This window comes from Salvia miltiorrhiza, chromosome 3, assembly GCF_028751815.1.
Source record: "Salvia miltiorrhiza cultivar Shanhuang (shh) chromosome 3, IMPLAD_Smil_shh, whole genome shotgun sequence".
NCBI classification, from domain to species: Eukaryota; Viridiplantae; Streptophyta; class Magnoliopsida; order Lamiales; family Lamiaceae; genus Salvia; species Salvia miltiorrhiza.
This window is the reverse complement of record NC_080389.1, coordinates 48966269-48994024: the sequence shown is the minus strand read 5'-3', so window position 1 is coordinate 48994024 and position 27756 is coordinate 48966269. Positions and strand designations below refer to the sequence as shown.

The 27756-nt window shown below is 33.2% G+C and overlaps 2 protein-coding genes across 2 annotated transcripts in view; one reads left to right on the top strand and one right to left on the bottom strand.

Annotated features, from left to right (window-relative positions):
• LOC131016333 (uncharacterized) overlaps window positions 1-27756 on the top strand; it is a 609307-nt gene that overhangs the window by 527868 nt on the left and 53683 nt on the right. The gene's annotated exons all lie outside the window — the stretch shown is intronic.
• LOC131016340 (FCS-Like Zinc finger 7-like) lies at window positions 24675-26432 on the bottom strand. Its single transcript, XM_057945034.1, has 2 exons — window positions 26050-26432; window positions 24675-25066 (listed from the first exon to the last, which is right to left on the bottom strand). The coding sequence occupies exons 1-2, from the start codon at window positions 26304-26306 to the stop codon at window positions 24988-24990; spliced, it is 336 nt and encodes a 111-aa protein (XP_057801017.1). The 5' UTR covers window positions 26307-26432; the 3' UTR covers window positions 24675-24987.

The following is a 27756-nucleotide window of genomic DNA, read 5'->3' as shown; positions in this document are numbered from 1 at the left end:
TTACTTTTTGTTTGTGTATGAGTTTGTGCTCTTCCTTGTAGGCTGTAGCCGTGCTATTATTGGGAAGTCTTAAATAAAAACTAAGTCCAAAAAGAAGTGTTGTACTTAATATGATGTTCATACCCTTTTGGAAAAGCATGTGATGATTAAAGGAACCAAGAAATCTGGAGTAGAACTTTAAAATATCCTCATGAAATCAATTAGTTTTGAGGGAATTATGTTAAATTAAATTTAGGGTTAATTGTAGTTTATGGCCCGAACTTTAAAAAATACAAAAAATAGCCTGAACTTTGAATTCATTTGTAAAAATGACCCGAACTTTAAAAATACAGAAAAATGGCATGAACTTTGTAATCATTTGTAAAAATGGCCTGAACTTTAAAGTCATTTGTAAAAATGACATGAACTTTAAAAAATACAAAAAATGACATGAACTTTGAAGTCATTTGTAAAAATAGCCAAACTTTAAAGTCATTTGTAAAATTAACACGAATTTTAAAAAAAATACAAAAATAATTTGAATTTTGAAAATTTGTAAAAATGGTCTGAACTTTAAAAAAAATACAAAAAAAAATTGAATTATGAAGATCTGTAAAAATGACCTGAATTTTAAAAAATCTAAAATTGCTCGAAATACAAAATCTAAAACAACCTGAAAAGTATATGAAAATTCTCTGTCTGTGCGTAATATGAATTTTTTTATGTACTCGAAGTTTAAAAAATTCATGTTGTCAATAATATTTGACGAGAGAAAAATTATTTGTACGAGATTAAAATTCTTATGATAAGAGAATTAATTATCATACTTTATTATAAATATTCCAAGTGAATTTATAATTTTCATATAATTTTCACATCAATGTTGGACTTTCCACGTTGTCATAATTCGATTCCGAAATTGTAAGGCTCATGCCATTTTTATACGTTTGATAAAAATTGAGTCATTTTTTGTATTAATAAAGTTCGTGCCGTTTTTACAAATGACTTCAAAGTTCATGTAATTTTTTTGTATTTTTTAAAATTAATGTTATTTTTTTACAAATGACTCCAAAGTTTAAGCCATTTTTACAAATGATTTCAAAGTTCAGGCTATTTTTTTGTATTTTTCAAAGTTCGGGCTATTGTTGCAAATGTTCAAAGTTTAGACTTTTTTTTTTATATTTTTTAAAGTTCGGGTCATATTTACAAATGATTCCAAAGTTCGGATCATAAACTACAATTAACCCTTAAATTTATGTCATGGTTGTCCTATCTATATGGAAAGACAATCAAATATAGATAAAATTATAAATATATTATTGAATATATATGAGTTTGTATTCAAATATGAGTATTGTAGTATGATTAAAAGTATCGGAATTCCTATTTCATCCTTCAATTCTTTTTCTTCTTCCGACTTTACTACTATATAATTGTTGGATTATTTGTTTGCCAATGATATTAAATGTTGTCAGTTCACCTCATGTTGAGCTTCACTATTAACTAGAGCTAATAGGAATAAGGAATTGTCTATAAATATCTAGTCCAGATTGAGAGAGAGAGAGAGGTTTCTTGATGAATAGAATTGGCATTGATGATGAGAGAGAAGAATCCATTGCATGGTAATTGCGAAATGAAGTTGTCTAGCTATTTTAGTAGAAAAATAATTTTGAAATATATGACATACACGATCACATTTACAATTTTACACACACACACATCACACATGTGGCGGCGTTACCGGTGGATGGTTAGACCATGAATAACAGCAACCATTCCAACCACCCAACCATCCAACCTCTTTAATATTTAATTAATTTCTCTCTCTTCCACATCATCAATTTTCATCCAACCCAACCACATCTATTTTGAATGATTTATCCATGACCATCCAACCACCCAACCACAATGTTATCTATAATTATTTTTATTATAATTTTTAATTATTAATAATTATTTTTGTTAAAAATAATATATAAAATTATGATTAAAACAAGAAATTATAAAAATTTTAAAACTAAAATTCGAGCAATAACTATGAAATTAAAAGGCAATACAAAAATTACACAAACTAAATTAAAAATATAAATTACAATAATAACATTGCAAAAATAATCATACTATATAAATTACAATAATAATCTTGAGAATAATTTTGAGAGTTCATCATATTTGGAGAATTTGAGAAGAAATTTCTTGGGTCCATTGAGAAATTGATAAAAATGGGAGAAGAGAGGATTTTGAAGTGTGAAAAAATATTACAAATGTCTAGCCTATTTATAGAGAAAAAAAGTTATGTAAATATTTATATATATATATATATATATAAATATCATACTACTATTTAAATTAAATTTATCACCAATTAAATGGTGACATGTGGACAAAAAAGTAGAGAGACCAGGTGGTCTCATCTCCATCGGCTGCAGACCGAGGTCGGTCTCTTCCAAAACTGAAGCAAAATTTTTTCTTTTTTTTTTTAATTGCTAATGTCTATGTGGCGGTCGACCTCTTGGAATTGTGGGCGCCGATATTCATGGTCTTAGGGCCCCCACGGCGGAGCCGCCGCTTACTACAGCGACCAAGTACCAAACACACTGTAACTGCCTTAAATGCATTTTCTTCTATTTCTCTAGTATTTAGTGCACTCCTCTGCATGCACATCGAATTTTGAAATTAAACGACATTTTTAAATAAACAAGTATACTTGTTAAATAGAATTAAAATATAAATAAATACAAAATATAATTTTAAGAATAAAATCAAATAATCCACATCAATATTACTCAATAAAATCCTGAATTTAAAAACGTAAATTTTCAACTCTATACAAAGTAATGATAATTATAGTATTATAAAATAATTATAAATCATTTGATAATAAAAATTAATATTACACATTATTATTATTATAGAGCATTACACGTGATAATAAATAAATAAACAATAAATAAATATTTTCTCACACAAACATAAATAAAAAGAGAGGAAATAAAGTATTTTAAAGTTTTCATAACTTATTCGTTTTAAATTAATTTTTGACGTTTTTTTTATATCACATTAAATATTTTATCACGAACTTAAATTTAAGATGCATATTAAATATTGGTTCATGAATCAAATTTAACGATATTTAGAAAAGAATTAAATTATATAAATAATAGAGATAAAAATAGTGAAAACAATTGTGGGAGAAGAGAGAAAAAAAAAGAGGGAAAAATGAAGGGAAAAACTCCTCTTTTATATATTATATAGATTTTATCGGCGAAACGCGTTTACAGATCCTGATACTTATGCATTTTATTTTGGAGTTTTGGCAAATAAAATCACGAACTATTTTGAATTTACAATTTTAACGTGATTTTTGAAGTGTGGTAAATTAAATCACCACATTCTCAATTTTTGCAATTTCGTTCCCTCAATTTTTTTCGGTCGTTAGATCATTGAGTTGGAGTTTACATTGATTAGTTCGCCACGTAATAGTCGTATTGCGACATCATTTTCTATAAAATTGCTGAATATTGGAAATTATAGTGCCAATACAGGATATAATCCATTTATAATTCGGAGAGATTTTTAATTGAAATTACATGAAACGACGTTATTTAAGCCTCACAAAAACGTCGTCTTTACTAATCAACGTAAGCTCCATTTCAACACTCTAGCGACTAGAAAAAGGGGGGGAGGGGATGGGACAAAATTGCAAAAATTGAAAAGATGATGATTTAATTCGTCACATTTCAAAAATCAGGTTAAAATTGTAATTTCGAAATAGTTCGTGATTTTATTTGCCAAAAACCCTTTTATTTTGCAAGCTCCTTTCTCGTTTTAATATATTCTTATACTTTTATTTTTGATTTCACTAAGTCTTTGTATTACAAATCTAATAAATCAGTTAACTTTTCTGTCATTCCTATGTCCGTTAATTCAAATTGTTTATTTTTACATTATTTCAAACCTATAGTTGCAATTGTTGGGTATCGATCCTTGACATTGTTGGCATATAATCTCCACTTGAGGCAACAACGCAACAGTTATGAAAACATGCTATTGTCTCCAAAAGAGTTGCAGCAACAGTAGCAACAACAAAATGAATTTCGGACAACAATTAGCCTACACAAAGCAATAAAGAACAACACCAAAATGCCACAAAGAAGATAGAAAAAATGATAAGTAAAAGAGAACAAGAAGCACCGAGGTACACCCTCTTGATCATGCACACATACAACCACGAAGAGCCACGATGGAGCGTTGCTCTCACCGGCTCATCAATAGCCCAACAAGCCTTCCACGCTCTATCCAGTAACACCTCCACAAAGGATGAATCACAAAGTTGCAGCAAGCACAAAGGTGAAGAACACATAGCTATCTATTCCACTTCACTTGCTCTTCTTGCTGCCCCTTGAACTAATAGCAGAGTCGGGGGTAATAATCTCCAAGCAAAACCATGAAATAAAAGAATTTGGAAAATGAAAGGTAGAGCCGCAGTTGCTAGGACACAAGAGAGGGACGAGATAGATTAAGGGCTGCCAAAAGGGATGGGTTTGGGCCTATGTCTATTGGGCCAACTATCAACATCTTCACCTTTGGCCCAATCGTGGTGTTGTGTGCATCAAATAGGAAATCATACCAATAATCATCATCATCGAGCTCCTTGTAAGATTACAAAGATAAAACAGGGAAACACTAGATCACAAAGGCCAAAGGGTAACCATGTTAACTCCTGCAAAACACACACAAGAAAAAAACAACCACCAAGCATGAAACAAAACTAACTCAAAATTAGTCGAACATAAAAGACCACGAAGAATAACCACAAAGAGAGCTAGCAAAAATCACAAACCACACAAGATCACAGAGATAATAAGCGATATAAAGATCATCACAAAGAAATCCACAATGTCACTAAGCCACAAAGACAAAACAACCACAAAGAACAACGCTAATAATTTTAAGCAAGGGAAGAAGCTTCACCTGAAAATGAGCAACAACAGAGACACATAGGAAACAGATTCCAAAACTCATGCACCCTAAACTTAAAGCCAAACATAACCTCCGCCTTAGAACAAATCACTAATGGTTTCATTAGTGTTAACCACATTAGTAACTACATTAGCATGCTCTACTTGTTGATTTTTCTTGGGTGAGGACAATCCTTAATATAGTGACTAATTTCACAACAGTTATAACACTTTATAGGCTTATATCCATGTTTAGACTTATCATTAAATTTCTGTTCACCCCTAACATGCATGACCTTATTCAGTTCTTGAGCACTGCTATCAAATTTTAAATCTAATTTCTTATTCTTTAAAGCACTCACAACAATGTCAAGCGTCACATTATCTATACCATACTTAATAGCATATTTGACATCACTGTAAGATCAGGAATAATGCAAACGAAGCATACTCATCAATGTGTTTATCACCTGTCAGTTTTATATCTTGAACTAACTTAGTGAACTCATCAACATTTTCATCGATTTTCTTAAACAAATCAAGCTTGAATTGTAAAAAACCTTTCAATCAAAAACATCTTAAAAGGCAAAGAGGTTTCAGTATACAACTCCTATAACTTGGACCATAATTCTTTAGCAGAAGTCATTCTCCCTACTTTTCTAAGCACACAATCAGACAAGTTGAGAATAATAGCAGACAAAGCACGACGATTCATTTGAATTTCCTTTTTCTCATCAATATCTTTTTCATACAAATTATCAATGACTTGATAAACATTTTGTTGAATTAAAATACATTTCTTCAACTATGAGAAACCAAAATCTGTCTTACCATTAAAATGAGCTAGACCATAATTCGCTAGCAACACGAAGAAAACAACCACAACGACTTACACAGATTAACAACCACTGAATTGACACAGAAAAATTGAAGATGAATAATAAGCCTAATGCAATGGAAACAAATTAGAGTAACAAAATTTAAGCCAATAAAACATCCTAACTTAGCCATAAATGCAACAAACACAAGTAGATAAATAAACAGAAGTTAAGCTCAACCCTATACGACACCAGTTGGTAATGACCTATAATTAAAAAACGAAAAGGTTAAAACCGCTTTACCAGAGCAGGATCCTAAGATCAGGATCCTGACTTACCAATGTGATGACGAGATCAACTCTAGCTCTGATACCACTGTTGGGTGTCGATCCTTGACGTTGTTGGCATATAACCTCCATTTGAGGCAGCATGCGGTAACTATGAAATCGTGCTATTGTCTCCAAAAGAGTTGCAACAACAGTATCAACAAGAAAGCAAATTTCAGATAGCGGCTAGCCTACACAAAGCAATAAAGAATAGCACCAAAACAACACAAAGAAGATAGAGAAAATGATAAGTAAAAGAGAACAAGAAGCACCGAGAAGAATCGAAGACACTCGACTCAGGTACAACCCTCTCGATGACGCACACACACAACCACGATGGAGTATTGCTCTCGCCGACTCATCAATATCCCAACAAGCATTTCACACCCTCTCCGACAACGTCTTCACAAAGGATGAATCACAAAGTTGCAGCAAACACAAACGTAAAGAACACAAAGCTATCTATTCCACTTCACTGCCTCTCCCTATTGCCCCTTAAACTAATCGCAGAGTTGGGGGTTATAATCTCCAAGAAAAGCAATGGAATGAAAGACACTACAAGGATTTCGCTAATAGACAACGGTCGAAAACTGTTGTCTATTAGAAAAATGATCGTTGTAATCAAAGTATTGTCTATTGAGAGGCGGTCATAGACAACGGTTGCGTGTCTGTTGTCTATGCGCTAAAAGACAACGACCGTGAGCATTGTCTATTCTCTGATAGACAACGGCTAGTCGTCCGTTGTCTATGCTCATACAGACAATGGTTTTGAGATCCGTTGTCTATTGAGATCATAGACAACCATCACCTGACCGTTGTCTATTCTATAATAGATAACGATCTGGAGACCCATTGTCTATTTCTTGTTATAGTTTTTATTTTATAATTATATTTAAAATTACCTGCTTTTTCAATCTATATTTCATTCAAATCTAAAAGCACAATATAAAAAGCCAAAAATACATAAATTAATAATAAAAATTCATACATTAGAATGAAACATCATCATCTTACATCCATTAATATCAAACATCATCATCCTACACTACATCAAACATCATCATCCTGTTACACTGACACATTGTATGATGATGATGAATAAGAAATGAAAATCAATTCAGACCTATACTTCTCTTCTCCATCGAAGTATGGGGTTTCACAAGCGTTGTCACCACTCGTATCTTTAGGAGACGTTGCAGCAGGTTGTCCAACAACACAACAATATCTGTGTGCTCAAGAAGAGAATGAGTGGAAACAACATTATTGTAATTAAGGTTCAACAACTACAGTGGACACATGTAATAGAAATCAAATCAAATTATAAATTCCCTCATGTGTGCCATATGCAAGCATCTCAAGCAAACCATTCTACTTATGTCCTATACTTCACATAGCCAACATGCACATAAAATTGGAGAACGACACCATCTCGCAAAGTTAAATGGCACAATTACTAGAAAGTTAAAGCATCTGGGATGAAGGATAGATGGTAAAGCTAAACTTCGACTTTTTCCCATAGTCTACAACATTGAGAACCAAGAACCAGTACCACCACCTACAACTTTGAAAATATAATATGAAGGAAAGCTTGAGCATTGAAAATACAAAGAACACATATACTACATATTACAATTTGAAACAATGAACTACAGAACCATACTGTAAATAGAAGGGCAATAGAAGAGCTCAACCACTAAATTATCATAGACGAACATAAAGAAACTCACCTGAACTTAAGCAGTTTCAATGCGTCGCCTGGCAAGAGAAAGGAACCGCTGTAGCAGTGCATCGACAATCAATGTTGCCGCACTCCCAGCCTTCATTCTTCCCTGACTTGAATAACAAAATGAAAAGCTCCCAACTTCACAAATTCATCATAGCTACATTCATTGTGTTCATCCCCATCAGTGATCCCACCCCAATCAAATGCAACTTCACAGAAATCGCCTATAAAATATGAAAGCAAGATTCAGATACATTAGATGAAAAGACATAATTTAGAGCATCCTCAGTGGGAGTGACCTGATAGCTGACTTGATAGAATGGGGACCACATTGAGTTAAGAGGCCACAGTGGGGTGACCTGATAGCTGACTTGATCTTTTTAGTTTTGATTTTTGTATTTTTCATTTAAATTTAATTACGCAAAATTTAAATAACACAATTTACTTCAAATTTAAATTGCATTAATTTTAAAATCCTAAAAATTACATAAAAAAATTACATAAATCTTAAAAATTTAAAGACATATCCTAAAATAACTATTCCAGCTCTAGAGGTCCGAAACGTGCCTAAACGTGCCTGATCAAATCACATTGGAGCTGAGCATGTATCTATCTATCTCGGTGAATTGCATCTCTTTGCACGTATTCCTAGAAGCAAACTGGGGTTGCTCGATTACTTTTAAATGATATGGTACGAAACGACGTCATTTTTGCCATTGCATTTAAAAAATAGAATATAAATTACATTGTGGCATCCGGCGAGCTACATCACATTTTTGGTGACCGGAAAATAGATGCGGGACATATTTGATAAAAACCTGATAGTTTGAGGGTTTAGAGAATATTTTGAAAGTTTCAGGGTATTTTTGATAAAGCAGATATACTTCAGGGGTTTTTATGATATTTACCCTGTATATTATGGTTAATCATGTTTTGTGTCCCTAACTTTTCATATATTTCTAAAAAAATGTCTTAATTTTTTTTTCTTTATTAAAAAACCCTCAACTTTTAGTATTTTTCAAAAAATGTATCTTCCTTACCAAATTTGGCCACAAAATAATGAGTTATAACTCCAAATTCTTATGATTCTTATGTGCAGGGACGGATCTAGGATTTGTAGATAGGGGGGGTTGAACTTGTTGAAATATGAAACTTGAAAGTATTGTACGGGGGTTTGGGGGCGTAGCCCCCGGGCCAATTTTTTTTGGACAGTTTGTACAAATCGTTTTGTGTCTAAGCAGAATTTTAATGGCTTTAGGATTAAAAATCGATCACATAATATAATATATAGTTGTACTCTTTTTATTGATTCAATAATAGGTACATTTGCAGTACATAAAGAACTGCATCTATACATTTTTTTTTAAAAATTATTCAATCTTTAACAAAAGTAAATGAATTTTTATTATTAAGTTAATTTCTTTTTATCTTTTTGAAGATTGGACTGGGCTATGGGTTGAGCTATGTAAATATTAAGCTAAATATATTACATATATATAGAAGAAAAGTTTGGGGTTGCATTGGGCTGGAATCCGGTGCAATCCCAATGTAAATCCGCCCCTGCATATATGAGAATTTTTTTTTCAACCTCACCCAAAAAAATGTCGTTCCACCTAAAAGTCCAATAAGGTGACTCGTTATCCTATAAGGAATTTATACAACGGGATATTTTTTGAAAAATGTTGAAGTTAAAGATTTTTAATAAAAACCAAAATACGAAGACATTTTCAGAAAACTCTATATACCATTACCACACAATCAATATGCGTAAAATATATTTTCCTCAAAAAAAAAAAAAAACATGCGCAAAATATAGTTATATATCAACTAATTTCCAAATAAAAGAAATAAAAAAGGATATAAATTGAAAAAATGGAGTGTTCAGCAAGTACAATTGTTGGAAGAAAAGAAAGAACAGCAGACATTTGTCTCACAATTCCCAGGAGAATATTAACTACGGATCCTGCTTTTTACACCCAACAAAATCCAGTGCCAATTTCAGCTTTTTCCTTTATCTTTTTTTTTTGGCTCACAAAATTAACAAATAAATAAATAATAAAAAGTCAGAATCATTTGTTAAATCGACTGCTAAAATTTAACACGACATGTTTGGATGTTTCCAAATTAATTGTACCCGAAGGTTTAATTTCTTGCATTGACAATACTCTCCCAAAAAAGAAACAAATCAACAATACTGAATTTCTGAACCCCAAATAAACTAATAAGTTAAATACTAACAAACAAAAATTGGCACACGATTTTTTAACAAACAATTTGATGATTAATGTCAAAATAATAATAATAACCATTGTTTCTCGAGTGGTCACATCTGCGCTCGCCCAAATAACTTATTTACTTGTTCAAATCTTCAATATGCCTATCATTAATTTATCACAAAAACTCATGTAAGATTTTTCATTGGATTAACAATATTTATCCAACAACGCTCATATAAAAATCTATCGATGAGGCCTGGCTCAAGTGGCAAAGTTGAGGCATTCAAAGACACCTTCTTTCGTGCGGATTGCTTATTTGATTATATATTAGATACCTATTGTAATTTCGAAAAAAAAACACTCATATAAAAATGTAAATTTGTATATTTGATATTATATTTATAATTTTATTAATGTTTGAGAGTAATTTAATTTTTTAGTTGGCTAACAAATTTAATTTGATCCGTAACACGACACAATTAATACTCCACTTTAATTTAAGTATATAGGTTTGGTAGTTTGACCAATAGTATCCTTCAAAAAGAGGTTGACCAACAGTAGGAGATTGGCCGGTGTTAAGGTAACATTTTTTGTTATAATTTTACTGAAAGATAGAAAAAAAAGGAGACAAAGATCTAAGTGGGGATGCTTCTCCTCTTCCTGCTTTCCATTTTCAGGACATTACTTCCCATTTACTTATTTAATTAATAGTTTTACAAAATCAACATTCCTCCATCATGCACATACCAAAATACTAGTACAAAATTCAGTCAATAATTTAATACCAAAACCGGTCAATATGTTACTACAAAATGAGACAGAATATTAATATTTGATTTCTTAAAAAAAAATATCTAGAGTGATTCTCTAGTTATTGCTCCGACAAGAGGTCGAGAATCATTCAGTGCTAGAAAAAGTGTTTTCCGAATTAAGAATTATAAACGGTGTCAAAGAAATGAAAAGAAAAATTATGTATAGAATAATATATGAAAATAATAATTTTATTAACGTTGGATTGGATCATATAATCACATGACCCCAACCAACCAAAAAGCTCATTTTTGTAAAATTAAAGCATAAAATAGCTCAAATAAAATGTTTAATCTTTGAGAATAAGAGCTGATTCTGAACATAGGCAAGAAATGCGACCACATAAAGCTAAAGATAAAAGTACCTAAAAAAAATATTAATATTATGTATGAAAAATTGATATCTCAACATATTACTCCTCCTTTTTTAGGCTTAAAAAAAAAAAAAAAACTCATATAAATATGATTTCATTAACAAATATTTATATATATATATAAATATAATTTAACAATTTCGATTCTTAAATCATGATTAGACACAAAATAATTTATATCAACGTTATTTTTAACGTCTTTCTTTCTCCTTTTTCTAAAGCCTCAACTCAACGTCTTACTACTTATCTCATACTCAGACTTCTTTTTCCTTAAATCATCAATGCGTATCATATTGTAACTATTTTTAGGATATCGAAATTATTAATGGATATATTTTGCATTCTCGAATGCTAGAAGAAATTTTCTTATAATATTACATTTGTGTGTACATTGTGCTGTATGGTAATAAATTGCCATATCACTATCCGTTGAAATGACTAAATGGGATTCCGTTATCGTAATTTTTTTTTTTTTTGAGGCGATTCCGTTATCGTAAATAATTATTAGTCTACTGAACATTATATATATGGAAAAAGAAAACTGAACATTTTGCATTCCTACTTTGGAAATGAACGCCTCGGTGGTATCTGCAGATAGCATTTCAATCCGGCTGATCCACTCGATCGATTTTGAGCCAATCATTTGATTTCGAATTATTTTTCATTTGAGCTAATCGATTTTTTATTTTTCAAATTAAAATATTTTGATTTTAACTATAACCCAATGGATTTTGGGCTAATTTGTCGGATTCACAAGTTTACGATGAATTTGTCTATACATATGATTTTTTTATTAATAATTATATTCTAGTAAGATAAAATAGACCGTATTTTTTAGAATCAAATTCAACGTAAATTTACATAATAGCTAATATGTAACTTTGTTACTTATACAAAATTTGGATATACTCAATATAAATGATTATCTTTCTTTGATCTTTATGTCATAAATGTTTGCTATGAAACCATTGGACAAAATCAAAATACATTCCCAAGCATCAAAATCTTATTATCGAATTAAAAAGTAAAATAATAAAGTTTGAAAATCAATTATTAAAAAAAAAAAATTAGATTGATCGAGCAACCCTATCGAACTCTGGCTATTTTCGATCTGATTATTTTGGTTGAATTTTTTCAGATTAAAACTTTTTAATCCTAATCCTCCATTGATATCGGTCTATTTGGGCCGACTTGTTGATTTTGGACTTCACTGGCATATCCCCATGACCCCATCTGTAGATGATATAATGAATTGCAAATAATAAGACTTTAAATATAAATAAAGAAATAAATTATATAAAAAGAAAATAATTAAATGAATAGTGAGTGGATCACGATGTACATACCTCCATGTGTGGCATGATACCTAATTAACCAACATAGTAATGTGTTATGGTCCCTCCACTCATCTTATTTCGGATTAATTTAATTTATCATGCCTGCAATTCCATATCTCTCTCACTATTGTCGTCTAGATCTCTTGGTACAAACTGCTCATAAATTTTGAAGGGAAAAAAAAAGAAAAAGAAATTCAAGGGTTATTATTCAAAGAACATACTATATCGCATCAAATTAATTCAATAGATACTCGATATGAGAAAATCTTAAATTTTGAAAAATGTAAACCGCACAATTTGCATATGTATACGTAATGACTTTTCAAAAAGTTAATTTGGATTAATTTAATTTATAATCGTTATATATCGACATATCACTTTAAATTTGGATCTTGCATGCAGTACATGATAAAGACTTTCGAGAAAATTTGTTTTGCACATCTTTTTGAACATATAACGACTTCCTAGAGAATTTGTTTTGTAGATGTCCTGTTTAAATATAAGCAAAATTGTGGAGTTCTGGAAAGCAAAATTGGTGTGAGTTTTTTTGCTTGTTTATATGTTGTGAATTATGAATTGCTTCAGTCGGTTCAGCCGACTTTCCCGGTAGTGAGACCAACGTAATCTGATAAAGCTTATTGTGAGTGTTGTGAATTATGAATTGCTTCAGTCTTGTTTATATGTTGTAAATTTAAGAGAACGGACATCATTGATCTGTCAAATGATCATCTTGGTCTACAGAGGGCCAGAGGCTAAGGGAGGCAGCTGAGAAGGCAAAGATAGAGCTCTCATCAACAACTCAGACAGAGATCAGCTTGCATTTCATAACTGCTAATTCAACTGGTCCAAAGGCATCTGAATATAACATTGCCAAGGTCCAAGTTTGAGGCTCTGGTTAACAGCTTGATTGAGAGGACTAAGAAGTTTATGAAATCTTTGGCAAGTCCCCAAGCAAAGGGGTGAATCCAGATGAGGCTATTGCCATGAGGGCTGCTATTCTATTCAGGGTGGTATTCTCCGCGGTGATGTCAAAGAGTTGCTTCTCCTTGATGTCAAATAGTTCCAACACGATTCCGACCACGGTTAAACTACTCATGAGGATTACAGAATGCTGCACGGATTACGCCCTCTCCATCTTGTGTACTGTCTGCTATTCAAGTGTTTCTCGTGACAATTGTCACGCATAACAATATGGTGAATTGTTTATCTCTTATAATTAACTAAGCACGTACCATAATTGATGACTACCACCAGAATGTGTATCATGGAAGCAAATGGCGCAACAAAAACCAACATTGTAATAGCAGATGTTCTCATTCCCACTGATGTTGATATTATTTAGTTGACCATCAACTAGCTCAAGGTACTTGGTCGAAGATGGACCGTACATTCCTTGGCTCGCAAAAGCCGACCAAACGTGCTCCAATTTCATGAATTGTTTTCCGCGTAAAGGAATAAATGCAATGTTCATTGAGCGATTTTGGTGCATATTCTATTGTGCACCTCGATTTAGGCAACTTAAAAATTTAAGCAATGAATAATAAGTAACTTTGCGACGTATACAAATACAATATATTCGTGATTCACTAGGGTTAAACATCAATTACCTCGTCTGTGGTGATATTGCACAACTCGTGCATTTCACATTTGACAAGGCATGCTAGGCACTAAAAGTATCAAAACATTACCTATAATTTTAATTCACCAAACTGAGTGATATGTACACATTGCATATAAATATGACGAGTTTCTTACCGCTGGAATATCGTGAAAATCATTGTTGATCACTTTGACAATACACCTCCGATCATACATATGTCGACAAGCTAAGCAGCTAAGTCACCAACATTACATATTACACACCATGTTAATTATGTATGATCCAATTTAATATATTATCATTTTCACTGCTGCCTAAATATTGAACACTTACCATAGTTGATGACTACCATTAAAATTAGTCATGTCCATGCAAATGCCGCATAATATTGTTTTATAGTTGTGAATTGCCGATGGTGTTTTGGTTGGCGGTTGGCGCCGCGCCATGGCCACGTCGGTCCTTTGATCGTATATGATTGCATGTATCTTGTTTATGAAATTCAGAGACATATAATTTGCATGTTGTGGATCTTCAACATCACGATACAATCTAAGTATTTGTTGTGCATTTTCAATTATTTCCTTACCAAGAGTAACATAACAACATTGGTAAAAGTCCATAATGAAATCTACAAATACGAATAACACCATCAAAAATTAAAATTTCGAACATAACATAAAATGAATAACTTAAGCCAACATAAAAGGTGAGCACCTTTGTTTTTGACGTTTGGTTAAATTTGGAACTGGCTCTTGTAAACAATCTAATGAAACCAAAATATTTTACAAAAATATTTGTTGGAGGTGTGGCTCTTTAGTTGTCCAATTTATATTGGAGAACCATTTCATTTCATTAAAAACAAGCTATACGCCAACTTGCCTGTTTTCGCCAGAGTCAATCAATTTTGACTTGACATTACAATAGTATCTAAGTAATAGATTAGGTGTTGACTATCTATTAGCTTTTTAACTTTTTGTGTGAATGTGTTTCGTACTAACTTGGCTGCAGGTGGTTATAAGGAAAATCAGATAAAAAAGAACATCCAACTTTCACGTGAATCATAATAGCTTTCACGTGAACGTGTACTTTTTAGCTCTTCAACAAAAAATTCCCTTGGATTCCCACATCCTACAAGTACAGCTGGAATGATGATTCACTGGATTAAACATAACCTTCCTCACACGTGACCTAACCTCTTTTGAAGTGGCGGTATACTCCAAGTATCAATCTACTTCTATGGGAATTTCTTAAAGAATTACGTTGAACGAATGTGTCACCTCGTACTCAAATGATTTATATATTGTACGTGTGTATACACTCGCTGCATGTATCAGTAAATTAGCGTCTCCTACGAACTGTCCAGGTTGCCATATACAGATCGTGTCCTCTTCACTTCTCAAAGCCGCCATCTCTCTTGTATCTGTTCATACTGCTTAACGAACTCAAATAAAAAGGTGGTGAAACGGGCCTCCTCCTTCAACACCTATAGGCGAGTTAAATAGTTTCAAGGTTAAGCTTGATGGAAAAATTTTAAGCTTTAATTCAAGCTCAAGGGCTTAACTTGCCAAGCACAATTTTTCAAGCTCAAGCTCAACTAGATGACAAACTCTTTAAGCTTGTGCTCTACTCAATTATTTACACAACATATGTTAAAGCGTGTTTTAATTCAAAATCAAACCAAAATGCAAAGTAAGTTACAATTAAGTTTATCAAACTTAGTTTATACAACTCAAACTAATTTATTGCTAATGGTATGGTTCTTATGTTGTTTCTCAAGGGGCTAGATTGCTTGAAACTAATTTCATCAACAATACATCAATGGTGTTTGGGCAGTGCTTGAGGGTACGAAACAAAAATTGCATCCTAGTAAATTTTACTATGCTGTTATACTTTTCCCTTGACCTCTATCATCACACACATTGGATTTACACATTTTCAGCAGTTAAGCATCTCATTATCTGTCATTAATTTTATTCTTTACTTCCAGTCACTGTTGGAACACCAGAAGAATCGTAATAAAACACTGCAGAAGCACTACAAAACCTCCTTGGTACTCTTAGCTGCTTTGGTGACAAAATTTCATTTGGAAGTATTTTATCTTCTAAATTAGTGTTTGAAATCTATAAATAAGAGCATCTACACTGGTTTACTTTGATCAGCTAACCAGATATTTGCGAGACTATTTAGAAGGCAAGAAGATGATGATGTTGGTAAGCTCTCTAGTTTGTGTGGGCTTGCTGTTTCATTTTTGCAGCATTTATTGTTTGTGTTGTTTATCTTAACTATGAAATCCTGCAGATTTTAACTGTCAAACCTGGAGTAGAAGATTACCTTGTTGGTGGACTCACTTCTAGATGTTGCCAATAGCCCGGCCGTGAAAATCCCTCGTGTGAAAACAGGTGTCCACCGTTGACGTAGCTTGTACATATCACAAAATCATATATTTTTATCCGACGCATATGTTTCTATCATGTGTCGCCAAGTTTCCTCAAACTCTTCCTCAGTATCAACACGATTCATGCATTTATACCATAACCCTTTGAAATCCTTGTTGTCGTTAACTTGCCAAAATGAGAACTTGCATTCTGATTGATATGCCATAAACACAACCGATGCTTCGCAGTCGTAAAGGTACTGTCAATGGCATTCATCATTGCTTGACATTGATCGGTGTATATCACATTTAGCTCTTTGCCATGCATCGACTCTAGAAATGACTCAAACAACCAACAGAAGGTCCCAGTTGTCTCATCCGACAAGAAGGCAATTCCGAACATAACATTGCTTGAATGATGATTTATATCGATAAATGGAGCACAAATCAAATTATACCGATTCGTATGGTACGTGGTGTCAACGGACAAAACATCATTGAATGCTTCATACTCAACATCACTTCTAGAATCACGAAAAAAAAGAAATTCATCAGTTTGCCATCGTCATCCAATTCATACTTCCAATAAAAATATGGCTCCTCGTTGCTTTTGGCGCTGAAATATTTATGCAATTCTGCCGCGTCATCCTTTATCAATTTTGAGGATATGTTCACACGTGACATGTGATTATATGCATCCTTCCGAGTAAATCCCACATTTGATACACCTTCGCTTTCCTTCTCCATGAATTTGCAGGCAACACTAACACGAATACCATCCGCCTTCATATTTTCAAGAATAGACTTCTGACCATAATTCAAATTACGATTGGATCTAAGCGTATAACACATTTTAACAGGGATCAATCTGTTGTTGTGGTTTGTTTCAAAACAAGCAACTACAAATGGTCCTAAATCCTCTCTGGTTACTCGTAACTTCGTAAGGTAATTAGTTCTAGTTACCATTTTCTTGAAGACGGCCACCCTGCGCTTCAAACTACTACAATCTGGATGTCCGCTGCTCGAACACAAGAATTCCTTCCATCTTATTTTCGAACTTTTACCAAAAGTTCGTTGTTCCTCCTTCCTTACATTGAAACCTACAACATGTGCATACTTACAATACAACATATATATTTGATGAAGATCTGTAAACAATATTGAACCCACGGATAATTGTTTCACAATTTCACAAAGTTCACCGTCTAATATATCCTTTTCACCATATTCAACTCTATCATTATCAGTTTCATTTGGCTCAGAATCAGGGAAGGGGATATTCACACCTGGAGAGGGAAAATTACCATCGAATCCATCTTTTTCACCACGTTTAGTTTCATCATTATCATTGTCACCATCAATTTCAAATGGCTCATTATCGGGAAATTGTATATTTCCATTAGGAAATGAGATATCTTACTCATGATTGGAGGATACGAATCGATCACCATCTTTTGAATTTCCAGATTTATCCTCATCACTATCAGAGATACCTAGGGCTTTATTCAAATCTATTAGCTGAGACCCCTGAAATCAATTAAGAAAACAAAGGATAAACATCACGATTCATGTATTATTTTAAAATTGACACAATTAGAAAATCGCTTAATTATAAACTGAAATCAATATCTCGACAGAAACAAAGAAACAATTTGATTGCATATTTTGTCAATCACAAATCAAGCCTATTATCCTACAGTTTCTTCACACCTACACCATTTTTTCAGAATTTACATTTGAAATACATCTATTTCATAAATATAGAAAGGAAGACAATGTAGACATATATGCTAGCTACCACTAGTGTCTAGAGGATATTATACATCTCTAACAAGAGTATATCAATAGCAAAAATCTCATTACATTAGCTTCACCAATGTTTAAAATATCACACATGTATATATGCATGTATTTATTAATAGTAAGAGCTACTAACTGGCAAGAAAACTGAATGTTGAAGGTTGGTTGGTTGGTGGCTGCTTATAAGGGCTGTATTTATTATACTTGATTGATGCATGGTCTTTGATTAACTTACAAGCAGTAGACAAGAGTTGAGATATTATTGCATACACATACATACAAGATTTGAGAAGGAAGATGAAAGAAAATCTGCACGTGAAAACGTTCATGTGTATATTAATGTAGTTGCAAATATCTCTCATGGGTAAATCTAATTCACGAGCAGTAAAAAAAATTCGAGAACCAAAAAGGTTGAAAAACTAAAACACGAAATTAGAGGAAAATAAAAGGGAGAGAACATGATGATTCATTGGAGCAAAAAATCAGTTTGATTAACAACTCTTGAATATGCTAAAACCAACCTTAAGATCAAACTAACACAAAAAGCTCAAAATCAAGACAGAACTAAATCGAAAATTTACATGATCTGAAATGTAAACTAAATCGAAAACATAAGCAATGCTCTTTAGCCGACGCATCATATATTCATTTTACCACCCAATTCAAAGCAACCCAACAACACCAATCAAAATCCCAAAATGGGATTTTTAATCCAGGTAAAAGAAAAGGATTATAAAAAATAATAATTAAAAAAAAGCTCTCATTTCCCCTAGCTCTCTCTCTCTCTCTCTTCAATCCAAGCAAGAAAACAGATTGTCGAGCAATCCTTCATCCAACAACGGGCAGAAAACAAGAAAGAGAGAAATCAACAAAGCTGGTAAAATCTTTTCAAGCTCTCTCCCTCGCTCTATTCCAGCTTTTGGTATAGAAACAAAGAAGAGAGATACCATCTACAGAGGAGAGCCGGCGAAATTGAAGCGAATGGAAACCGTAAATGTTCCCGAAAAATTGCTCGGAATTGGCCCCTTTCAACCCATAGATGAAATCTTCAATTGAATCGAAAAAGGTGAACGTCATCTTCTTCAGGTCTTGCTGTGAGGAATGGTGAATTGAACTGAACCAAAAGCAACAGTTACATATCTTTGTTCAGGAATAGCGTCAACTTCGAGGAGAATGACGGCCAGTGCCATTTTCTCGAGCATTTTCCGCTCCGAAAACTCCATTGTGACCGCTGCAAAATGCCGATCAAAAGGACATATCGGCCGGCGTATGTTTCACGCCGGAGAAGCCGACTCTGACCATGGGTTGTGCCCGATGCATTTGTACAACAGATTTTGAAAATCTATTCTGAAAAATGTGTCAAACCTAGGAATGGTAACGGGCCGGATCTGGATCGGGTCTGGCCAATACCAGATCCAGATCCGTTTTCATATACTAGATCCAGATCCAGATCCGTGGATTTGAAAATTTTGGATCCAGATCCGTCAGATCCGCGAGTCCACGGGTCCAGATCCATGGATCTACTATTTTTAAATTAAATTAAAAAAAATTCACAAAATCAACATCTAATTTCCATCATGAAAAATATAACACAGAATACTTTTATCTAATTACTTTTAGTTTTTATTCTTTTGAATATAATTTATTTATTATTTTTAATTTAGTTAATATTATTAGTAAACTAAATATAAAATATAAAATATATATATAAAATAAAACGGATCCACGGGTCGGATCTGGGCCGGATCCGGATCTAAAATTTCAAGATCCAGATCCGTTTTCAAAACTGAGATCCATATCCAGATCCAAATCCGTCGGGTCCAAAAAATTGAGATCCAGATCCATAATAAAAATGGATCTGGATCCACGGATCTGGACCGGGTCCAAGATCCACTGCCATCCCTAGTCAAACCATGGTTGCTTTTGTTTTTTAATTATTTTTAATTAATTAGAATTTTTTAACTATTAAATTAAAATTGAGACCATGCCACATGACATGATCTCAAGGCATGCATTGCAGGTGCTTTACGTTAGAATTTTCCGCCAGAATAGTAATATATGGATGGTCACGTATTACATGTTCAGATAGGTACTGAGTGGATTAAAATTTGAAAATTCAGGGATTTTGGACTTAAAAAAATGTGGCTTATATATCAAAAGAAAGTGCTGGCGGAATATTGTTTGGATTCTACTTTGGAAAAGATTGAAACTCTCATTTTACCATTGAATCTATCTGAAGTATCAACTTACCAAAATAAGTTAAAAGTATCAAGACAAAACAAACCTAGCATGCATCACGATCACGACTCTTCCTAAATCGACTACAAATGACGTACACATAACAATTCCCTAGATATTGCGTAAAATGATAGACTCCAATAAATATAAATATTATCGAGGATACATAACAAAATGTTTTTGCCTAATAAAAACCCAATATTACTCGATTTAGATATTTTATCCCAACATTTTGTAACTCCTATCAGTATCCTCTTATTAAATTATTAAGAATTTTAATATTATTCTATCATAAAATAATATTTACTACTATAAACTAAAAATTAAGAAATTATACATGGGAATTAGGTCCTCTCAACCCTAATTAACAATTACAAAATGAAATATCTAAAATGTTGAATACAATAAAGAGCTAAATAGCCACATTGTGGCCACCCACAAATCACTTAAATAGAAAAAAATTAATTTATTTAACTTATTTTTTAAAATAAAAATAAGATTTGGTTATTTTATTATATTTTCTACATTGTAGTTATTTTTTAATAATTTTTTATAACTTTTTTATTTTTATTAAAAAATAATTTAAAATAAAAGATGCAAAAAAATTACAAAAAAATAACTATAATGTAGATAATACAATAAAATAATTAAATATCATTTTTATTTTAAAAATAAATTAAATAAATTAAATTTTTTTATAAAATTAAATTGTGGGTGGCCACAATGTGGCCACCCACAATTTAATTTTATAAAAAATTTTTATAAAATCACATTGTGGGTGCTTGTAGTAAAATATGCATTCTATTCTCAACAAACACAACAATGGTAGGCTTTTTTAAGATGCACGGACGTTGACTGAGATAAACATAGGCAATAATCATGAAAGGACAAATCGAAACCTCAATTATTTTCAATAATAATCTATCAAAATCAAGATCTGATTGTCATGATGGAAAAGTGTGGTCGCCCTAAAAAAGGATAGCTCAAAATTCTGCAAACACGTAATGAAATAGAGTTTACGTGTTAAAGGGTAAACCTATCTCCCATCTTAAAGATTTAATGGTACGTAGCGTTATGCTAATCAATGCATTCAGATAGAGAGACCAGCCACTTTGATGATGACACAAGCTATACGTATATAAAAATAATTCATTTCACAGCACAAGGACTTTAGACCTCATTACTGTAATTCAAAAAATCACCATGCAACAACAAAATATGATGATTACATGTAGTGTGACAAATAATTGGCGAAAGAAAATATCAACTTCACACGAAAATGGGAAAAGATGAATGGGTGAATTTCACAAACTTGGGCCATTTACGGAAAAAAGCTAGTTTGTGAAAATAGGGCTACTTAAAAAATGTAAAAATGATGTCACACTGAGAGTTAGTAATTTAATAAAACAAAGTAGCCTTTGCTTGTTAAAACAAGCCTGTCAGAAGGAAAACATCTAATTTATCTATCAGCGATTCAGAGGTATGAATCAGTTTTGAGCACGAGCGATATAGTCATGAATTTAGATACTGGTGATGCTTCAGTTGTACTCTCAGTGCAGGTACAACTCAGCAAAGCAGAGATCAGTAACAAGGCTCTCATGCATGATTATTTACAGAATATGGGGGTTGGCGTGAAGCAGGGTGCCAATACCACAGAGGAATTAGATTTTAGAGTTTGTGGGGAATAATATTAAATATTTGGGTTGTATTCTTCTTGCAGATTTACCTAATTACTACTTCTTTAGTACATCTCAAAGCAGCCCACAAACAATTCTAACTTTTTCTTTTTTTCCCCTGCAGATTGCATCAAGGTGAAGCAAGACTTGGCATATGATGACTTCATCATGTCATAAGGCCCTCTACTAGTAGGCTATGCATGGTCATTAAAATTTCTTATACATCCTATGCAAGTCCAATTGCTCTAGGCATTACTTGTACAAGTTAAATGCTGACTTGGATCTTAATGGTGTCCCCATTAACGAAAAGCTTTAATAGAGCTAGTCAAATTTGCTATGTAATTAAAGTCAACTTTATATACACATATATAATTAGAATATGTAAGGAACTTACCATGGTGTATCATATAACTAGACCCCCCCCTGGTGGTGTCCTTGTATCACCTACATTATTGTCACATTTTCATCATTTCTGGCTCTTTTAGCATTGATACACTAATATATAGTAACTGTTAAGGTCATCGTCTTCATTTTCCTAGTCATCGACTTAAGATAACTAAGCATCGAGGTTCACAACCTCAAGTTGTCCATCATACTATGCTACCTGAAACTCATCATACCATTGTCATGAAACTGCAGATTAAATAATCTATTCAGTGTTTCTATATGGATCTTGAAAAAGTGATTTATCACACAAGCTTGTCGTTTGTTTGTGGGGTTTTGGTGAGAGAATAGGACAAAGATGCTGAAGAAAAAATGGTGGAAAATAAGGTGCAGATATCTAAAGTGAAACTTCTAATCTTTTAAAGAAACAAGAACCAATGAGCTCTGTGAAATACAGAAAACAACTCTTACCTTGTGCAGTCTGCATAGCCAGCCACTCCAGTTGAGCATGACATACAGTAGTAGTACATGTGACAGCAAAACCTGCAAAGATTCAAAACAAGTTTCAAGAACACTTTGTTCAACTTGTTGGTGACTTACGCTCCCGAGAATCTGTTACCCTTCAATTTGAAGGATGATCTCTGGAAAAGTATGTGCCTTAGAAGTCAGAGCAAAATGATAAAAGCACATTGAACTAATAGTTAGCTCAAGTGTAAATTGGTGGACTTGAAGCAAACTATCAACAGCAAAGAACTCCCCTAAAAAAATCAGAACAAATTCTATAAGCCCATTGCACCTCCAGCCGCAGCAGGTGGAAGAACGCAGTTTATTTTTCAAGCTAAGATAGACAGGTGAAAATTAGGCTCCTTGGCATCCAAACTATGAAAGAGATAATTATGCATACAATAATCATAATAAAGGACGAGCAAAGGTCACCGAGGTGGGATGCCCCGGCTAACTGAAATATAGTTGGTCACATAAATATTGGCAAATACTATACATTATGTCCTCACACTTCATATACATGATCTATAATATGGAACACAAGCAGAATCTGAACAGAAATTATTCTCATGAGGATGTTATGCTTTGTAAGTTTACACAGAACCAGAAAGCAAACTAGCAGAGCTCTTTCATCGATGATACGTGTCAAAGGATCTGCCCTAGAGATGATGTTCCAGAGATGGGGGGTTACCAGTTAGGCCAGTTCACAACAGAACTCAAAAAGTTCAAATTCTTAACCAACACTTTCCTTTCCAGGAATCAATTTGATATGTCTGATGGGAAGAGGAAAATGATGATGAATACAGTTGAGAAAACATGCAGAAGATAGAAGGGACTTCTTCAGGAAACTAAGAAAGGAGAGAAGGCGGCAAAAAAGAATCATGGTGCCACAATTTCAACCAATCATATGGCATAAAACTAATTCTTAAACAGTTCATGAAAAATCAATGTAACGTCGTATATAAGAAAGAGCATACTTGAGAAAATAATTGGACAAATTATATCTGTAAAATACTTTGATTATATTATAGATAACTGTCCAAGTACTGGCCAGATGATCAAATCAGACTATGCCTGAGATATTTTTACTGGACAATACTTTTCAAGTCCAAAGGCATGGCAATGATCCCAAGAGGTACATACCTATCCCACTGCATAACTTCTAGTTATATCAAATGGAGCATTGAGCATGCCAAACTAGATATAAATCTAGCACCTCATCTCTGTATAAATTCCACCCTCTTGCAACAAATATGACATGTAGACAAAACAATCATCTGCAAGAATTAACTTCTTCAGGTTACTGCAATCTATACAATTCTTCTGCCAAGCTGATTATATCAAGACAGAATATTATTAAATTTCCTTTACTATTCCTCATTTCCTTTGTCTTAGTAAATGATTCGGAGGTTTTTGATGCAGTAGTTGATTATCTTACACAAATCCATAGTGGAGATCTCCCGTCTCCGTTGCACAATTGAATAAAGGAACGTATAAAGAGCACGAACGAACAGTTGGATCTAATTTTCTAAAGCAATAACTTAATCTAATTAGATTTGCACAAAAAAGAGAGTTTTTCATAATATGATATCAATAGCAGTGTATCAACTCCAGATTAGCAACTGAAGCAAAAGAGCTGGAACCAGTTTTATGCTTTCAGAAACATGCTAACAAAGGGAGGTAACTATACGTGTAGGTAACAACTATTAACATGAATTATACTCTTTCTATCCTATATGCAGAAGCGCAAGCTGTTCCTCAAAAACCAACAGCCCACATCTACAATTAGTATTTGACTAGCCAGGTATGTAATATACGATCAGCATTCCACTTCACTTCTGCCCTTCAAACAACTTCTTTTGCTAATTTTATGGCTTTTTCCCTCCCAATTTGTCCACATTAATCTGAAAATCACGGCATTCGACAGAGCAGAAAGCACAGAGGTTGCTGCATGAATAAATGAATTCAAATATAAGCATGCCAGAGTATAAAGATAGAGGATAGAAGTAATGCCCACAAAATCATAGTTCAACTTCTCTGTTAGAATCTTTAAATTGAAACCATTAGTTTCTCAAGCAATATAATGAAACTATACAGCAATGTATGTGACAAGATAGTATTACTTGTGAGAAAATATAGAAGCATAGTTGGATATTAGACCTAAATTATTCTTTAAGAGTTCCGTTGTCATCAAAATACAAAAAAATAAATGAAGTAGGGAAGAATCTTGAAAATGAAGAAAGCTATTAATTTCAAGGAATAAAAAATTTGTGTACGCTGGTTCTCTGGATTTAGTCAACGAATCATAAACAAGTAAGACTTCAAGCAAGACATGAAGAGGCATAAATCAAGGAAATCAAAAGCTCATTCAAATTACAAACTTTGCTATCATAAAAACGGACAGGAAAATGTTCCTGAAAGTGAACTCAATAACGGAAAAGAATACGAGATTCCTCAAAGGCGACGATTAGTCAGCGAACCAATAAATTAAGACTAATCAAGCGGAAGAAACGACAATACATTTATTAAATAATTGAATCACTATTTGTCTCTGGAAAGGTATAAAAAAATATTCAGAACGAATTTACTAAATCAGTTATTACTAAATACCAAAAATACAAAACAAAAAACCCATTAACACCACCAGTGATATTTCAGTAACTCGATCAAATTTTACATACAAAAACACAGAGTAGATCAAATACCACAATCAAGTTGAACTCATGTGAAAAATAGCAAAACATTAATCAAACTTGAGAAAAGGACGTATAGCACGTAAAACATTGCAAGCATCATAAAAATGACTTCAAAAGTAATCAACGAGTTAATTCAACGGAACTCAAAACAAGAAGAGTCAAGCATTCACAAATATGATCAACAAAATCAAATCAAGTAACCAAAATTCAGCAAATCGAGCACAATTCCCCTACCTGTACATAAAAACATCAGAATTCTGAGCAATCCGCTTGTTGCAATAGTGACACCGCTCCAGGAAGCCGCCAATTTTCTTCCGATCAGCACATTCGCCAATATTCACCGGAGAAGCAACGTCGAGCAGCTTCGGCCGCGCCGTCTCGGCGGCAGCGTCTGTTTTCATGACCTTCACCGGAGTGGTGGAAGAGGCGCTTGCAACCGACGCCTCGAGGTAGGCGGAGGAGCTCCCGGCGCGGTTCCGCTTGACCGGCATTTTGGTGGAATGTGGCGTAGGGATTAAGAGTGGAGTAGTACTATCTTGTGTCTGTGTGTGCAGAATGCGAAGTACTCTGCTATGCTCTGCAGCATGAAAATAAGTTTAAAAATAGAGACAGAAACAGACGCGCTAGGTGGCTATTTATAGGGCTTATGGGTCCTACATGTGGCATTTTCATAACTAACAGTGAACCACGATGCAAACTTTCCATAACTCTACAATTTTGTTTATCTCTTCTAACTCTCTAACAGTGGGGGTGGTTGGAAAGTAACTGCACTCTCCCAATCCACCAATTCGTGTTCTAATTTATTATTCTAATTTATTATTTTAATCTGTTCATCGATTTGTGTCTTATTCATTTTAATAATTACTTTATCCGTTCATTAAAAATGAGGCATATTCTTTAAACATAAATTTTACTAATAAAATTGGTGATCAGTGGATAAGGATCCCACCATTATTTAAAATGAGTGGTTGAGATTGAATTAAAGTTTTTTTTTTTTTTTTAAATAAGAGGTGTTGATAATGATAAAATATAAGAAAAAGTGATGGACTCATGTCTTAAAAGAGAAAGTGTCATATTTTTCGTGGACGTCAAATATAATAATTGTGTCCCATTTTTGGTGGACGGATGGAGTATTTGGTATTTGTCAGAGTTAATGTTAGACTTCGACACTGTTGGATTGAATGTTGATACCATTTTGTTGTCAATATTTCTAAAAATCAGTTAATATTTTGGAGTCTGCCTTTAATTTAAACTTTGACTCTGCATAGCTGCATTTGATAATTGTAAATATTTAATCTTTATATTTCTTTTACGTTTTATTATTCTTTGGTTGTTGAATAAAGATTTGTGGTGGTTGACCAAGTTTGTAATAAGTGGAATGGTGATTAATCATGGTCCAAAGTAGTGGATAATTTGTTCTTATTTTTTAGGACTCGTGATCTTTTCAACCAACATTCGTGACTGGTCGACTAGCAGTTTTTGGAAACAGATTGCAGCGGTTATTGAAAGCTTCTGGAAGTGGGAAGTGGGGCAAACTAACCATGACATGACATCCTATAAAAGCTACAAGATGACTCTCTCATTCTTACGTTTTGGGAGTACATTTTCACCGACCTAACATTCACTCACAACCAACTCGTCATTTTGTCTTGCTGCAAACATGACATGCAAACATGACATCAGTTCTTCACGTCTTACTTTGATGAAGGAGTCTTAAGCAGCCAATCTGTAAAAGCTTACTCTATATTGAGGAGAGGTTAAGGGCAAGTATTGAAGATTGAGGATATTGGAGTGTAGCATATTGGTTTTTGTCCGATTAACATTAGATTTTTCGGTTGTTAGTTTTCTGTGTTGAGTCAACATTCTAGTCCAATTTATAGATAAGTGGAGTAATCTTAGACAGCCAATTTGTAAAGGTTGATCACCAGAGAGATCTTATTT

Excerpts from the sequence above, each read along its gene's own strand:
- LOC131016340 (XM_057945034.1), bottom strand. The coding sequence starts at position 26,306 with ATGCCGGTCAAGCGGAACCGCGCCGGGAGCTCCTCCGCCTACCTCGAG. Across the intron at positions 25,067-26,049 it reads TCTGATGTTTTTATGTACAG|CAACCTCTGTGCTTTCTGCT; the intron begins GTAGGGGAATTG and ends TTATTCATGCAG.